Source organism: Neomonachus schauinslandi, unplaced genomic scaffold (genome assembly GCF_002201575.2).
Source record: "Neomonachus schauinslandi unplaced genomic scaffold, ASM220157v2 HiC_scaffold_150, whole genome shotgun sequence".
Taxonomy (NCBI): Eukaryota; Metazoa; Chordata; class Mammalia; order Carnivora; family Phocidae; genus Neomonachus; species Neomonachus schauinslandi.
The window spans coordinates 4,448-22,869 of NW_025408851.1; the positions used below are offsets into that span (position 1 = coordinate 4,448).

The window sequence follows — 18,422 nt, forward strand, 5'->3', positions numbered from 1 at the left end:
ATCTTTGGTGCCAGAAACAGTGCCTGGCAAACATTAGCTACCCAGTCATTCTTTGTTAAATGCATGAAGCTCAAACAAGGAGTTTGCACTTATATTTTGGAGGTCAGAATAAGAAGACTGAATTTAATTCTGTTGGACAAAGGAAGGCTATCAAAGTCCTTATAGCAGGAGAGTAAAACAACCTGAGTTTTAGTAAGATACCTCTAGGAATCATGGGAATGATAGATTAAAAAGACAAAAATTTGGAGGCTTATAGTAATTTTAGGAAACTTTTATTGTCTATATTTTGTGGGACACTTGTTTGAAGGTATAAGGATTTTATTTTTATTTCATGTTTTAAAAGATTTCCAAATGTATAAGAAAGAGAATTTCTGTAAAATTTATAAAACACATGTTCTAGAAAAAAAACCTGCCACATGTACAATTTGTCATCGATAATAGTTGTCATCCTTGAAAAATATCAAAAACATTTTCCCTGAAATTATGTCATCAGCACTTAAAAATCGGTTTTCTCTTATTTCTTATAAACTGCTTTAAAACATTGTTTTAAAATTTTTATCATAATTGATCATATGATTCATCCATTTCTATAGTGTAGTCCAATATCATACTTAATTTTAACATGATAATTATAATTTAGTGGGTGGTTTTCACATATGATTTTCAAAAATGGTTACAAATTTTAGGTAGACAAATTTTTAAATATTGATGATCTTTTTAGTTTATTTATTAGATTTTAGCTAATTACTATATCTTAGTCTTAAAAATTTCGATACAGGATGCCTGGCTGGCTCAGTCAGAAGAGCTTGCAACTCTTGATCTCGGGATCATGAGTTTGAGCCCCATGTTTGGTGTAGGGATTACTTAAATAAATAAAAAACTTTAAAAAAATAAAATTAAAATTAAAAAATTTTCAATACTTCAATACAACAAGCATTTATTGAGAGGATTTTATGGGTCAGGACTCTGCAGTGTTTGAGATCTTACCCTACTTACAAGCTAACAAGTTTGCTTGTTTCATGGCCATTTGCAGAAGACATAAGACTCCTGGGTCAGAGACAAAGGACTTTATCACCATTGCAAAAACAGTATCCAGACCCTCATATTTATTTGTGTTGATTTGCCATGCCCCCTCAGGGCCATGAGGGTGACAGTAAAGACCCATCCTAGATACACCTATATACACAGTGTGTTGCATTAAGGGAAGTGATCCCTGAGCTCACCACTTTCCTAGTAAAGATTATCAGCCTGCTTCTTGGCAGAAGAAAGGCATTACCTCATCCTTTAAGGCTGCTCACTGCAAACACAATTCTGAGGAATGGCCTGTGGAAAGAGTGGTCAGGATTTTGCATTCTTGGCATATGCACAAAGAATGTGCAGGGACACTCAGGATCCAAGGAGATTGCCTCTTCCAACAGTACTCTGGTAGTGAGAAAAAATATATATAGGCTCCTAAAATGAAATTAGAGCAAATCTAAAATATAATTTTCTGTGGAAAAACACCAGAAATATTAGTTGAAACTGAGATATACAATATTACTGCTGTTTCCTCCCCATCTGGATAATGCTACTGATGAGATCTGTCATCACTATGATATTAAGGAGTGTGTAGAAGCTTAGTTGAAAATTGAGTGGGGTTAATTGAAAAATCATCATATTAAGTGTTAAAAATTTTATAAATTTAAACTTAGTCTTTCTTGGTTGAATATTACTATACTTCAAAAGTTTTTTCCAAACCAGATGAAAAAATATACTTCAGAGCACAGTAGTTGATAGTAACAAGTACCACCACAGCACCAAAACCAGGTAACATTTCTTGAGGGCTTACTAAGTGACATGCATCATTCAAAGTACTTCTAGATATTAACACAATAATCCTGACAATAACTCTACGAAATAGGCACTATTATTTTTCATAAGAGGAAACTAAGGCACAGAAAGATTAAGTAATTTACATAATGTCACATAGCTAGGATATCAGCATGCTTTCAGCTCTGACTGACAGACGCTCTCACCAATTGGTGCATTTATTATATGACACTGCAGGAAGGCCAGAGGTATGACAGGTTTTAGAGCTAGCTGAGTCAATGGCTAAACAAAGTTGGTAGTCAAAATTATTTCTGATTTTTTTTAAAAACTCATCATCTATGTACTGGCGTTGCCCTTTGGCTGGCCCCACTTGTGGTCACCAGATGGCTGTGGCACTTCTTGGCACTTTTACTCTCCATTTTTTTTTCTCCAGACTTAGTATTTCAGATGATTTGAAGATTGGCTTTTTCTGCACAGACCATGCTACTCAAACAGATTACAGTGAAATTCTGCCACTAAAAGAGTTGAGTTCATCTACAGAAAAGCTAATACGGGTAAATTGGATTTATTTTCAAACTTCCGAGATTATTTTGGGTATTGTTTGCCTTGATGTCTCTTTCCTTCGCAGAGTTGAAATGACTAAAAATTTTAATCTTAGCGTCTTTTATAAGCTGAATTGGACGACAGTCGTGTTTTTAAAAATAATTTCTATCGACTACTGTTTATATTTATATCATGCTTATATATGTTAACCAGTTTAGTGAAGTATGTTTTTACTCTCTTTGGAATTTTCTATTTATGCTACTTTTTAGAAATTATGAAATACTTTTGGATTGTAGAAAAATGTGGAGAGTAATATAATGAATCACTGTGTTACCCACCATACAGCTTTGTCAAATCTTGACTTTCCACCATATTTCCTTTGGATCTTTTTTGATTGTAAAGAAACAGAACATTTCATACACCTCGGATATCAAGAGTTATTAAAATCCCTAATCAATAAAACTGTCACACTGGATAGCATACTACTATAAATACTCTCGTGTACTTTGTTTCTGTTTTTTCACTTAACAGTATAACTTGAAAATCATCCCATATTGGTAGTGTCCTCGTCATTTTCACAAGTGTATCTATCCGTCATAAAATGTGCATCATTTATTTAGCTATTCCCCTAATAATGGACATTTTGGTTGTTTCAAATCTTCTACTGTGATGAAGAATTCTGTACATATTCAGAGGCCAGCCAATCTGTGGCATAAACTTCAAAGTGGAATTTCTGAGTCAGAAGATGTATGCATTAGTCATTTTGAAGGATATTGCCAAATTGCTCTGCATGGAGATTGTACCAATTTACACCCCCACTAGTAACTTTTGGAGGTGTCTCTTTTCTTACATACTTGCCCATTTGTTGCCTTTTCTAGTAATACCTTCAGAAAAGTTTTATAACTTTATTTCTTTGCAACTGGGCATGTCCAAATAACCAAGTTCTGGTAGTAGAATTAGTTTAAAATATTATGTGGCAGCTTTGGGAACCTTCTTTAAGAAACAGCTCACGGTGCACTTACTCTTTGCTACTTCACTTCCTCCTCCTCTTCTCCCTTCCTCCCTTCCTCCTTTCCTCACTCCCTCCTTCCCTCCCTTCCTTTCCTTATTTCTGTGCCTAGAACAGGGATGCTACCATTTGTGCCCTGATTTTGAGGCAGTATACACAGTATAGTGATAAGATAGAAGGATCTTAGGTCATTTTCACCCCTGATTGCTTACTCAATTTCTAGTGAAAGAGAAATAAACTTATTTCTCTTTTGTGCTTTTGTTATTTGGATTTTTAAAATCCAGCTGAACCAAATTCTTATGCTTATATCAGATTAAGGGTGTTTCCTCTATTTTTAATTGATGAAAGGCATCTAAAAAATATAATGAATGACGGGATTTGAATGCTTTTCATGGATCGATTGAGTCATATGGTTTTTTTTCTTTATGTGATGATGTGAAAACTGACTTTTGAACAGTAAGCCTAGAATGAACCCAACGGGACTATAATATTTCTTTCTGTTTTCTGCATCATTTGTATAATTCTACTAATGATTGTTTTCCATTCATGTTCATAAGAGACTGTCCTATAATTTTCTTTTCTTCTTATACTATTGTTGTTCAATCTCAGTACCAAGGTCATAGTATTTCATAGAATAAGTTGGAAGATGTTCCTTAGTCTATTCTCTGGAATAGTTGGCATGAGGTTGGAATTATCTATCTCTTCAGTGTTTGTTAGAACTTGCTTGTAAAACTGTATGTGCTTATTTTTATTGCTATTTTTATCTTGTTATGGATATATTAAGGTTCTCTTAAATCCTCTTGGGTCAGTTTTGACATTATGTTTTTCTATAAAAGTATTTATTTTGTCAAGTTTTCAAATCATTGGCATATTGTTGACTGTCTTATTTTTAAATCTTTATTGTGTCTGTAGTTACCTATTTTTTAAAATTTTAATATTAAAAAATAAAAAGCTAATATTGTGTGCATACCTCTTCTTTTTTTTCTAGATGAATGTTGGCAGTTTTATCTATTTCATTATTTTTTTTCAGAGACCCAACTTTTACATTTGTTAATCCTCTCTATCATATCTTTATTTCTAGTTCATAAATTTCTCATCTTTATTTTTTAATTTATTCTACTATTTTGTGTTCACTTTGTTTTCTTTTTGTGATTCCTTGAGTTGGCTCTCAGTATCAGTTAGGATGTCATAAAGCTCTATTTTTAGAAAATGCAACTATATTGGCTTAATCAAATAAGAAGTCACTTAGAATTAGACATCTGTAGTTGAGGCAGTAGCTCTCTGTTGTCATCTATATACCAGACTTGTTTTATCTTTTTCATTCTCTGTTATTAGTGCATGGCTTTTGCTTTCATATTTCTGACCTCACAGTAGCAAGATGGCTGCTACACTTCCAGCCTCCATCTGCATTTCATACAGGACAGAGACTATGAGAGAAGTAGGGAGGGCTGGTGGTGGTGGCCATGATAGGAAAGCAGGAACTTTCTATAGAAAACCCCAGCTTATTTATCATTGGCCTTAACTTGACCACCTTAACTGGGAGGAGTTCTAGAGTAGTGAGCATTTTAGTTGGACATATTTCTGTCTGGACAAAGTCCTGGTCCTCTCAGTAAGGAAGAACCAGTGTAATGGATAGTGGTTGTCAGCTACAATGCCTATAGATCATTATTTTTGTGGCCCCCTCTTTTCTTTTATAAGCATTTACAGGCTTATATTTCCCACAAATTACTTCTTTACCTTCACCCCACAAATTTTGAAATGTAGCATTTTTATTAGTATTCGTAATACTAATTATTTTTATTAGTTAATGCTTTTAATATTTATTAGTATTAGATTGAAATGCTCTAACATTTTCCAAGTATGCTTTTTAGTTATTGTTATGTTGTTGGTTTTTAAATTCAGTCCTCTGTTATCAGTGAAAATTCTTTGTGAGACAAATTATTTGGTGTTTGCAACTTGTACCGAGGCTTCGTGTGAGGTCAGTCTTCGTCATTGTGCCCTGGATATGAGAAATTAAAAATAATTTTCATTTGTTACTAGTTGAGAGTGTATATGCATATGTATGTGTATATGTGTATGTGTGTATATATATGTATGTGAATATATATATTTTGCCATTCTGTTCAATGCTAATATCCTTATATCAACATTCTTTGGTATAGTGTTTGCCTGGTAGATCTTTCTCGTTCTTACACTGACCTCATTTCTGTGTTGCATTTTAGGTATAACTTTTACAGATTATAGATAGTAGGTTTAGAAAACATCCAATCTTATAATCTTTTTCAACAACTAGTTTATTCTCTTAATATTAGTTGTGATTACTAATATGTTTTTATTTTTCTGCCAACTTATTTTGTAATTTCTCTTTAGCATCTTCTTCTTTTATACTTCTTTTTTCCTACCTCCCTACTTTTCATTGGATTGATAAACTGTCTTTAGTTCCTATTCTCTCCTCTACTGGGAATTAAGTTAATCATGATATCTTTATTCTTTTAATGGTTGCCTCCAGTTTGAACATGTGCACTTGGTTTTACAGTGTCTGCACGTAGCCAGAATTTCTAATTTCTGTCAAATAATGCAAGAAACCTACTACCTTTATCTATAATCACCCCCTATCTTACATATGATTATTCTCAAGTATGTCAGTTCTACCTCTTTTTCTAATATTTTTGTAGTTACCTATTCATATCATTATTTTATACAGTTAATATTTGTTTTGATTTGCTCACATTCACTAATTTCTTTCTCACCATTACTTCCTATATCTCTTACTTATTTTCGAGTTTAATTTTCATTCTTCCTAAAGATCCCTTGATTCTTCTTTCAGCAAAGAGCATGGTCTACTTAGTGGTAGTATTGTACAACCTCACATAACATGTAATACCCTTGCAATTGTATAGATCCATTTACCACCCTCCCCTGTCCTTTATGCCAGGGTTATCATATGTGTTACATCTACATACATTATACACTCAGCTTATGATGTTTGCTTTAAACATTCTTATATATCTTACACAAATAAGAGGAAAAACCAATCCATTATATTTATCTGGATATGTACTATTTCCAATGCTCTTCATTCTTTCCTGAAAATCTAAGTTTCCAGCCTGTAATATTTCTTTTTACCCTGAAGAAATTTCTTTAGCAATTCTCAGTCTAGGCAATAAATTCTCATAGTTTTCTTTATTTAAAATGTTGCATTGATTATAGAATTCTAGATTGATAAGTATTTTTTTTTCTTTTCACTGTAGCATAGCTCTTCTGACTTCCTTGGTTTCTAATAAAAAAACTTTAATCATCCCAAAAGTTATTCCTCTGTATGTACTTGTTTTCTTTTCTGTCTGCTTTCAAGATTTTCTTTTGGAGGTGCCTGGCTGCCTCAGTCAGTAGAGCATGCCACTCTTGATCTTGAGGTCATGAGTTCAAGCCCCATGTTGGGTATAGAGCTTACTTAAGAAAAAAAAAAAAGATTTTCTTTTTATCTTTGGTTTTCAGCAGTTGAATTATTATGTACCTAGGTGTGGTTCATATGTATTTATCCTGCATGAGGTTTGTTCAGCATCTTGAATCTTTGTTTTTCACCACATTTGGGAGCTTTTTGGCCATTATATCTTCAAATATTTTTTTTCTACCCTACTCTTTGTATCTTCTCCTTCTGCAACTCCAGTTACTTGCATGTTATACCTCTGATTATGGACTTACATGTCCCCAATTTCTGTTCATTTATTAAATTTTTAAAAATTATTTTCAGGGCGCCTGGGTGGCTCAGTCGTTGGGCGTCTGCCTTAAGCTCAGGTCATGATCCCCGGGTCTTGGGATCAAGCCCCGCATTGGGCTCCCTGCTCTGTGGGGGGCCTGCTTCTCCCTTTCCCACTCCCCCTGCTTGTGTTCCCTCTCTCGCTGTCTCTCTCTCTGTCAAATAGATAAATAAAATTTTTTTAAAATAAATAAATAAATAAAATAAAAATTTTCTTTCTTTTGTTCTACTGATTTATCTTCAAGTTCACATACTTTTCCCCCGTCATCTTTATTCTTCTCTTAAACTCTTCTAGTGAATTTTTAATTTCAGACATTTTAGTTTTCAACTCTTGAATTTCTGTTTGTTTTCTTTATTGCCTATTTTTTCCCCATTTGTTATAAGCATATATTTTCCTTACTTCCTCCTGCATAGTTATAATAGCTGCTTTAAAAATCATTGCCTAATAATTCCAACATTTGGGTAATATTGGTCTTGGTCTCAATGATGATTTTTCTTGGGACTGAATCACATTTTCCTGTTTTTTTTTGTTCTTTTTTAATCAGGTATTTTGAATTATATCTTGGGTATTGTGAGTGTTATGTTCTGGCTTCTGATATTTATGTACATATTCTCCTGAAGACTGTTGATATCTTTGTTTTAGCACATAATAAACTTGTTTGGATTCAAACTGCAAATGTCTCTTCGTTGACAGCCCAAATCTCCTTGGGCTGCTTACAGTCTGTTCTATGTATGTGTGTTTTGGGGATCACCCAGAGGTTAGTTCTGAGTTTATATACAGATTTTGCACTCCTTCTCTTTGGTTTTTTTCTTTTTAGGAAGCCCACACAATCACATCCAGCATCTGTGGTTGCTCTGTCCCTTTATTATTCAGACCATAAAGGCCAATGATTTCTATTTGAGTTTTGGCTGCCTTGTGAGGTCACCGAACACAGCCACCCCAGCAGGCATCTCTCCTTGCATCAGTTCCTTCCGCCAATTTTTGAATCCCCTCCTGGATTCTCCTGCTTCTGTTTATTCTCCAGAATAATGATTGTGTTTTGTTCCTATTTTATCTAGAGTTTATAGTGATCTGTGGGAGTCTTAGATCCAGTGGAGTTTGTTTGACCATACAGGATTTCTGTGCCTTCCTTCCTCAGAACATGCAGTCCATACAGGACTGGGTCTTCTAAAGGCAAAGTCATCTCTGCCAGTTCCTGGAATTTAAGGAATTCCTTAAGACTTCACTTGCTTTCAAATATTTTTTAAAAATGACTTGTCAACATAGTACCCTTTGTGAGTTGACAACATGATATAAAGAAATAGGGCTATGAGTCAGTCATAACTGTTCAAATCTGGGCCTTCCGTTACTGGTCATGCAATGTTGCATTAGATAGTCATTAACCACTTGAAGTCTTATTATCCTCATCTGCAAAATAAAATCTTATCTATAGTTTCAGGATACTAAAATGAGATTCTTTCCAGGATGCTAGTACACCAGATATCAAATTCCAAAGTGAATTTGAGTTAGATCCCATTTGCAGGATTTGCAAAAGGAATGTTGCATATCAGATCAATGACTCTTAGCTTTTGAAATAGATCAAGGATAATAAAAAAAGAGTCAGGAGGTGAAGAGGAAAAATTACTGATTGAGAAAGCGCTATTACCATGCTCTTTATAGGGGAAGAGGTACCAGAAATGATCTTCCTCAACTCACAGCTAGTAAAGCAGGCTTGTATGGAACCTGAAGTACGTTTGCTGCTTTTGGAAAACACAGAGGACTGGTGCTGATCCATGCTTAAGGAAACTAGGAAGATGGAGTCGCTAAGTTGGGATCATTCTATACTTCCAAAGTTGTTGGGGTGAGGAATGTGTGATTGTTTCCTATGGACCCTATGTGGCCTATGAAAGAGAAAGAGAGAGAGAAAGTGCATCATCATGGAGTCATTCTGGGCCCTATCCAGTAGAATGATCTAAAATGACAGAGGACTCCCAACAGTAGGAAGAAGAAAAAAAAGCTCTATATTCATAGGGGCTGAGGAAGGAGTAGCAATGATCTCCCAGTCTTACTTTGAATGTGTTTAACTCATGGTAATAATATTCTAAATGCCACTTTGAGGCTGTGTTTTGAGTGACAGTAGGATTTTCTATTCCCAAGAATGAGCAGAAAGGCCCTGGAATTGATTAGAGTTTCCATTCAGGGCAGAGGAAGATTGCCTAGTGAATACATTTTAAATAGACGATGGGAGACAAAAACACATTATATGTTTTGATGATCAGAAATGATTCTTAGTCAACATGCTGGTTTGCTTGGCTAGTAAGTTCACAACAAATGTTGATTTTTGCCTATCTTTTCTGATTTAACATCCTCATCTTGAACTATACCTTTTGGAGGTATGATAAAGGGTTGTTGTTAACCCAGGTATTTTATCCTGGATGGGAAGAAATGACCAAGAACCTTCTCTCCCTTACTCCATTAGTATATATTAATTTAGCAGATTAACTGGAGTTCTCCAATGTATACCATATTCCAGAGGTATTCTTAAAAAGCAGGACAGGCCCCTAACTACATTCCAGGTCATATGCCCATGTTGGGGAGGAAAAATTTTTTCTTTACCTTTCAACATTCTTCTAGTTGGTCTAAGAATCAAATTGACAGGAGACAGATTAGCAGGAGAAAAACAATTTAGTAACATGTACACCTCCTGAATACAAGTGAGAGACCCAGGAAAACTAACTCTCTGAAATGGCCTTAAATACCACCTTCAACTAAAGACAAAAGAAGATGTTGGGGGAGGAGGGGAGCAGTTAAGTGAGGTTATGAGGAAAAGCACAATAAACAAGGATATGATGGTTATGCAGGTTTAAATCTGCATAAGAGTTTCTAGAGATTTTAACTCATCCCCTTCTTGCTGGTATAGCTAGGGAAGGCACCCTTACAAGTGGAGCTTTCCCTTCTAAATGTAAATGTCTCTTATAAAAGGGTAACTTCTACTCAGTTTTGGAGCTTCTCCTGCATTTGCAGTTTCTTAAAAATAATCAGCCTAAAATAATCAGTATGCCAAAGAGGCGTATCAAAATTTGCTTCTCTACACCCAGAACCAGGCAATGTACTAGAATCTTTACACAGAGTGCCCTTACTCTCTTTAATAATGTATGTTTTTCCATTTTTCAGATTATTAGATCTCTTCAAGTGGATTTTGGGTTCCTCAAACAGTTGCTTCAGTTGAAATTTGAGGACAGTCTTAAAGAAGAGTCTTTCAATCTCTTCACTGCTCTACATGACAGGATCCTAACAATTGAAAAACATTATCAAGAGGTACAAGTTCTCTCATTTCCTTTGTTTTATATGTGGATTGATCTTGTGCTTAGATAGGTATGTACTACAGTTTTGAATTTAGCAACTAGTGTGGGGGGCAATTTAATTTGCATATGTTGTGTCTCAGGTAATAGCTAATCCACATAATAGCTTTCCTTTGTATCAGGAACTTTGTAAGTACTCTGTATGCAAATTAATCTAATCCTCACACTAACTTCATGAAGTAGGTGCAATTATTATCTCTCTTTTACAGATGAGGAAATTGAAGCCCAGGAAGTTTAATTAACTTGCTCAAGGCCACCAGTTAAACAGCAGAGTTTATTTTCCTGGCCAGACAGTTTGATGCTTGAGATCTGGCTCTTAAGCACAATTTTATAGGATATTATTTGTACTTATTATCTCTGTAAGGGCCAAAGGCTTGAAAACTCAGCTGCTTCAAGGAATTTCCTAAATTCTTTGGTCAGGTTAGCATATTTATCTGTCATTAAGAATAGGGACTGCTTTTCCTCAGTTATAATACACACACACACACACAAACCCCTCATCTTCTATTGACTCCACCATTCTGAGAACCACTATAAGCCTTTTAAATGTGTTTCCTCCATAAGTCCCTCAACAATGCTTAAATGAAACCCGATTATTCCTGATCTACAGATAAGGAAACTGAGATGCCAAGGTTAAGTAACCTGCTTCAGGTCAGACAGATTGAAAGTGGCACAATAATACTGAAATCCAGTTCTGTCTGACTCTAAAGCCTAATTGTTGTTTGCACTCCATTGTTATCCCAAACAATGGTCAACTGATTTGATTAATCAGAAAATGACTCTGTTTTATGGATTAGTGGCTCTAGATTTCTTTTTATGAGCATATCCCATTCAAAAGGTACAAGGACCAGGAGAGGATATGAATTACAAATAGGTTTTACTATTTTTTTTTAAAGATTTTATTTATTTATTTGACAGAGAGATAGACAGAAGAGCACAAGCAGAGGGAATGACAGAGGAAGAGGGAGAAGCAGGCTCTGCACTGAGCAGGGAACCCGATGCGGGACTCGATCCCAGGACCCTGAGATCATGACCTGAGCCGAAGGCAGACGCTTAACCATCTGAGCCACCCAGGCACCCAGGTTTTACTATTTTTAAGAGCAGTTCTAGGAAGACAGTAAAAAGACTTAAATATGTAAAGTGAAATAAAATGTTCAAATTATCTATATTTATTTTATCCATTTGAGCTCTCTATTGCTCATAGTTAAGTAAAAATTGAATGCAGTGTGGAGTACCTGGGTGGCTCAGTCAGTTGGGTGGCTGACTCTTGATTTTGGCTCAGGTCACGATCTCAGGGTCGTGAGATCGAGTCCTGTGTTGGGCTCTGTGCTCAGCCTGCAGTCTTCTTGAGAGGCTCTCTCTCCCTCTCCTCTGCCCCTCCCCCTGCTCACATGCATGTAGTCTTTCATGTGCGTGCTCTCTCGCTCTCTCTCAAAAATAAATAAATAAATCTTTTTAAAAAATTGAATGCAGTGTAATAGCTATAGTGTTGGAGAAATGATTACAAATTGGAGTTTTCACAAGATTTGTGATGATCTGAATGATGGTTTTATACTGAGTCCTTTAGTAGGGTGAGAGAGTCATATTTGGAAATTCAGTATGGTGTTCATTGTACTTATTTTTGGTTTGCAGATTGAGGACATCATAAGAAAATGCTACAATCAGCAGTTGGCTGATGCCATAGCTGTTATCAAAGGAATGTATAAGGTGGGTTTTTAGTGCTGTCATGGGCAAGGCCAGCTTCCCATCCTGCGAATGCACAGAGTGGGGCTCACTGGGGGTTCCCAGTCTGTGTTTTTGGCTTTGAAGATCTGTCTGCTCAGTTTTCAGGTCACTGAAAAGGGATCAGGCCTAAGACTGTTCACACTCACGTTAAATTGACCAAAATAACATTTTATTGTGACAGATATAGATTTGCAGAGACTGGACAATTCCAGTCTGGTGTCCAGGTAAGTGACGAAGTCTGTTTGGTGAGCATGCAGTTGGATAGAAGGTCAGATAGTCTCAGAGAGTTCATTGCGATTGCTGTAAATCCCAATGAACTGTCTCTGACCCCTGGTGGAGTAACTCTTCTACTGATGAGGACATGTCTATCTGCCATATATGGTGCTTCACTCTCCTACACAATGGGAGCATTCATAGTTTTCAATGATTACCTTTTTAGGCTTACTAAGGACCTTGTGCTTCTTTTAGATTTTATAACTGTATTCTTGTCTTTCATTTCAATAAACCTCTGGGAAGAAATATTTTTTATTATAGCAAATTGTGCATTGATTGCATACTTCTTTTCATAGCATTTATCACGTTTGTATTTAATTATGTAATTGCCTGTTACATGTTCTGTTCCATGCCAGACTGTAAGCTTTATGAGGGCAGGGATGTTGTCTGTCTTATTCGCTGCTCTGCCTGCCTCTTAGTGCTGTGCCTGATGCATGATTAGCGATCAGCTAATAATTGCTAAGTGAAAGGATAGTTACCTGTATTTGTGGCAGATACTGGTGACTCAACGGTGATTCTCCTTCCTCCTTTTTCTTATTAGCAGAAGCGCTTCTTACTATGAAGCCACAATGCTAGATCCTTTCTTTCCCTGCTTCCTTTTCAGATATGGTGTGAACATAGGCAAGGTCAGGTGCCTGACCAATGTGACCTGAAGCTAAGTTGGCTGTGAGGTTTGGGGAGGAGGTTATTCTTTGTCACTTAAAGAGCTTTGTGGGGGGCACCTGCATGGCTCAGTAGGTTAAATGGCTGCCTTCGACTCAGGTCATGATCTCAGGGTACTGGGATTGAGTCCCACACTGGGCTCCTTGCTCAGCAGGGGGTCTGCTTCTCCCTCTGCTGCTCTCCCTGCTTGTGCTCTCTCTCATATAAATGAATAAAATCTTAAAAAAAAAATAAAGAGCTTTGTGGGAATAAATATCTTTCTTTTTTCTTTGTTTGACATTGTTGTCTCCTGATGCTTGGAATTGCTGCAGCCGACCTACAACCAAGGACTGAGACGTTTTGGACTTGCTAAAGGTAGCAGGGTGGAAAGACAGTAAGCACTGGGGGCCTTGATGAACATCACTGAACAACTAAATAATTCTGGACTTGCCCTGCCTCTGGCCCTTTCATTTCATGAGATAATACCCCTCCTAGTGTTCAAGCCACTGGTTCAGTAATTTCCAGCTGAAAATATTCCAGGACCTACTGCTCTGACAACAGTCTCTGTGACTCTGTGCCAGTTGTGATTCCAAAAGTGCTGTGACCCTATCTTTCTCACCTGCTGTGTTACCTTGCTCCTCTCCCACACAGAGGTGGAGCCTAATTCTCCCTCCTTGAATCTGGGCTGGCCTAGGTGCCTTGCTCCTAGGTATAGAAGGGGACGCAGCACCAATTCAGAGGTTAGGTCAAAAGAAGCCTTGCAACTTCATTCTCTTCCTCTTGGAATGTTTGCTCTCTGGATTCGCCCTCTCTGAATCCCGCTGCCATGTTGTGAGAAGCTCAAGCTGTTTGGAGGATCTACATGTGGGTACTGGGTCCACAGACTCAACTGAGCTCAGCTTTCAAGTCATCCAGCCCCTAGCCATTTCGTCTTTCCCTCTGAGGTCCCAGGCATTATGGAGCAGAGACAAGCCATCCCCTTGTGCCGGTCTTAATTCCTTGCCCCATGGAGCTCGAGAGCATGATAAATGGTTGTGGTTTTAGGCCACTAAGTTTGGGGAGGTGTATTATGCAGCAGTAAATAGAGAGCTGGCATGGGTTCCTTGCACTCACATCAATAAGCAACTTCCAATTGACTTTGTTGGATAGACGACTTCTCTAATAGTTCTGCCGGCACCATGTAGCGTTGTGGTTAAGAGTTAGCATAATGTGTGCTTTAGAACAAGGACCCTGTCTGGAGTCAGACTCCATGGGTTAGACTCCTGGCTCTGTCACTTTATCATTATGTGACCTTAGGCAAAATACCGAACCTCTCTGCCTCAGTTTTGCCATCTGTCAAGTGAGGATCATAATAGTGCCCCCCTCATGGGCTTGTTATGAGGATGGAATGAATTGGTCCCTGTGAAGCACTTACAATAGTGCCTGGAATAAGGTAAGTGCAGTCTAAGTGTCTGCTAAATAAATGAACATTTCACATACGCATGACACTCCTTGGTACTGGTCATTTGTTCTGCTCCTTTATTATCTTAGTATTTAGGCTTGTAGTTTTCTGACCACTGACTGTAGATATGGTAAATGCCTTTAAGATATCTATAATAATTGTCAGTATTTGTTATGTTGAACTGTACGAAATTGCCGCTTTTGGAGCCCAAAATGTCAAATATCAGCAATTTCATATGGCTCAACGTAATAAACATACTTATCTTAATGGATAAAGGCAGCAACAAACTACATAAAATATGAGGCTATAATAACTTAAAGTAGAAGAGATTCATCTTCAATTTAACCAAACGTGTTGAATGAGTACTGTGTGCTAGGATATGGTGCATACTGACATTACAAAGATGAAAGAGAGATGAATAGGGGTGAATTATAAACTCAGCCTTGATATACTTTGTTCACTGCAGAGATAAACATATAATGGGAGATATGGAAGCACCACAAAGGAAGCAGTTATTTCTGCCTTCATGCTTTAGGGAGGCTTCACAGAGAAGGTGATATTTGTGCTGGGTTTTAAAGTAAATTCTCAGTTGGTAGATAAGAAATACAAAGGGATTCTAGGTAGATGGCAGAGTGTCTCTTAGTCAGGATGTTTTTAGTGGCAAGTGATATATACCTAATTCACAATGGCATTAGTTAAAGGAATTTACTGGTTCATGTAACTGTAAAGTGTAGTGATAGTAATGACTTCAGGAAAAGCTGGATCTAGGTACTCAAATAATGTTATCAAGAAACTGTCCATCCCCTGCTTCCATCTTCTTCTCTGATGGTTTAATTTCCAGGCAGGTTCTCTTCACATAAGAGCACCCTTAGACAGAGCATCTCTTTCTAGATAGTTCCTACAAGAGTCTCAAGACTGACCCTGACCAATCTGGCCTAGTTATTGTCCCCCACTCCCACCACAAGCCAAGCCAGAGTGACGTCCCCATCCCAGGAGATAATATCAAGGACAGGGTTTACCCAAATGGAAAAGAGAGGTTTTGATACTTAAAGGAGAGATGTTGGGTAGGCAAAACTATTTAGACAAATTGCCTTCCCACTTTCAATAGCGTGTGAAAAGGCAAATAGGACCTGGTCAGAGTTGCTGACTGTTGCATTTCCCCACATGGTAGCCAGTAGCCATGGGTGGCTCTTAAAATGGAAGTTGAAATTAGGGGCGCCTGGGTGGCTCAGTCGGTGAAGCGTCTGATCCCAGGGTCCTGGGATCGAGCCCCGCATCGGGCTCCTTGCTCAGCGGGAAGCCTGCTTCTCCCTCTCCTTCTACTGCTTCCCCCTGCTTGTGCTTTCTCACTCTCTCTGTCAAATAAATAAAATCTTAAAAAAAAAAAAATGGAAGTTGAAATTAAATTAAAAATTCAGTTCCTGGGTTGCATTAGCCATAGATTGCCCAGCAATATTCTGTGAAACTGAATAACTTAGGAGAATTCATGAAAGTTTGCACAGGTGTGTTTGATTTATTTTATTTTATTTTTATGTTTTTATTAATAACAGTTAAAAAGCTATGCTTTATTGAGTGCTTTCTTTGTGCCGGGCACCATACGAAGGAGCTTAGATGTATCATTTTATTCAGTCTTCACATGAGCAAGTAGCAAGAACTGGGGCCCACAGCAATTCTTCAATTCTAATGTGGCACAGAGAGTGGTGGTAATAACAGGAACCACGTCATGGCCTCGTATTCTTACTTAGTGCTCTTGCTAATTTCAAGGTGTAAATTAGGCTGCTACAGAAGTGCCTGTGCTATCCGGTTCATCCAAAATGTGGTGCCCAAAGATGAAGTCCAAGTATCTTTTGCCTGGTTCAGCCCCATGACCAGGTGGAGCTGGGAGTCCAGTTCCCCTCTATGTCATGTCTCTACAGTTGTTCTGCAGAAAATGGGAAATGCTTGAATTTTCTGAGCAGGAGAAAGAGAGGTGCCTTTGTATCCTTCAGGATGGTTACTCAGGTAACAGAGTTAAAGGGCGTTGGAGAAATGAAGACACAGATATACACTCCAGGAAGACAGAAACCACGAAGAGTCTCCTCAATGCCCAGTACAGGGCTTGGATTTTAATAAATATTTATTGGAGGAAGAATGAGAAAGAGGGAAGGAGGGAAGATGAGCTACAATCTGTAGTTTAAGGCAGAATGTTGGATAGTGGAGGGGAGGGACAAAAGGAATGAAGTTCTGCTCTAGGTTAAAAGAATTTAAAGAGACGTCTCACTAAATGCAATATGTGGGGCTACTTAGTATCCTGCTTTGAACAAACCAACTGTTAGAAAAAAAGTTTCGAGATCATTGGAAAAATTTTATTATGGACTAGATATTAAATGATATTAAGAAACTCTGTTACTTTTGTTAGTGTGATGGTGGCATTGTGATTACATGAAAAAGAAAAGAAACCCTTAGTTATTAGAGATGAACTGTGAAGTATTTAGGGTTCAAAGACAAGACGTCTAGGATTCCCATAAAAATACATAAGAACAGAATGGGTAGGTAAGTGTGTAACAGACTATTATAATTTTCTCTACTTTGGGGTATGTTTCATCATAAAAAAAGCAGACGTATTTGAAAAAATGCAGGTTACTTCTTTAGTCCTCTTTCTTAAACACCCCCAGTGGCCTTTCAGAATTCAAGATGGAGTCCAAGCTCCATTGCTTGGTCTATGCCTTCCAGGCCATGGGGACCCTGGCCCCTTTGGCTCCCCAGGTTCATTCTGCTGCAGCTTTCAGACCCTCAAACCGGCCAAGTACATTCCTGCCTTACGGCTAATCCCTGGAACCCTCTGGCCTCCATCTTCATATTGCAGCTCAAAAGGTGCCTCCTCAGGCTTCCTGTGACCATCACCACTCAAGGACAAATCTTCCACACCAGTCTCTCCCTATTCCATTCTGTGGCCTTCAGAGCAGATGCCACTGCCTAAGATTCTCTTGATCATGTTTATTTACCCCACTAGACTTTCTGCTTTGGGAGAGCAGCCATCTTGGCTTCATACCTAGAGGCATTTTAGCAGGTGTGAGATAAGAATATGTTGAAAGAATAAACACAGGAACAAATTAATGGGGAAGGGCTTTCTGAGCATGAATCTTTCCACAGAGACCATAAAGGAAAATAAAAATAAGCATAAAATGAAAAACTTCTGTACAACAAAAGAAAGTAAAAATAGTTTGAAGAAAAATGAAGAACTGGGAAAATATGTGCAAAAAAACTGCAAATAATGTATTAATATTCCTAACATATTGAGAGCTCCCACCAATCATTAAGATAATGCTGAATAGGGGCACCTGCATGGCTCAGTCAGTTAAGCGTCTGACTGTTGATCTCTGAGATCATGGTGGTGAGATGGAGCCCTGCATCAGGCTCTGCACTCAACAGGGAGTCTGCTGGAGATTCTTTCCCCTCCCTCTCCCTCTGCCCCTCCTCTCAGTTCACTCGTGCATGCTCTCTCTCTCTAAATAAATAAATAAATAAAATCTTAAAAAAAGAAAATAATGCTGAATAGCCCATTAGAAAAATCAGCAACATATATTAAAAAGATATTAAAATAAAAATATCTAAATGGACAACAAACTTACAAAAAATGTTCAACCTTATTAAAAATAAAATAAATGCAAATGAAGCAAAAATACTGCTTTCATCTATCAGATTGGCAGAAATTTAAAGATTGATATTATCTACTCTTGGCAAAGTGTGGGTTAATGGGTAAGCACATATATTGTGGAAGCATAAATTGGTACCACCCATTTGGAAGAAAATTTAACAAATTCTAATAAAAATTTAAATGTGCATTTATTTTGACCAGGCAATCCCACTTCCAAGAGATAAAAATACATATACAATGATCA

At 37.4% G+C, this 18,422-nt stretch overlaps 1 protein-coding gene and 1 pseudogene across 1 annotated transcript; both read left to right on the forward strand.

Annotated features, from left to right (window-relative positions):
- Nucleotides 1-2,242: 2,242 nt before the first annotated feature.
- On the forward strand, nt 2,243-12,179 carry CUNH10orf67 (chromosome unknown C10orf67 homolog; the record flags this gene model as incomplete). The annotated part of the gene is made up of 3 exons (XM_044912110.1): nt 2,243-2,363; nt 10,273-10,416; nt 12,093-12,179. Coding segments are annotated over 3 exons (352 nt in total), but the record flags the coding sequence as incomplete, so codon positions are not given.
- A 257-nt stretch (nt 12,180-12,436) lies between these two features.
- The window catches only part of LOC123323663, a 22,989-nt pseudogene continuing 17,003 nt past the window's right edge, over nt 12,437-18,422 (forward strand).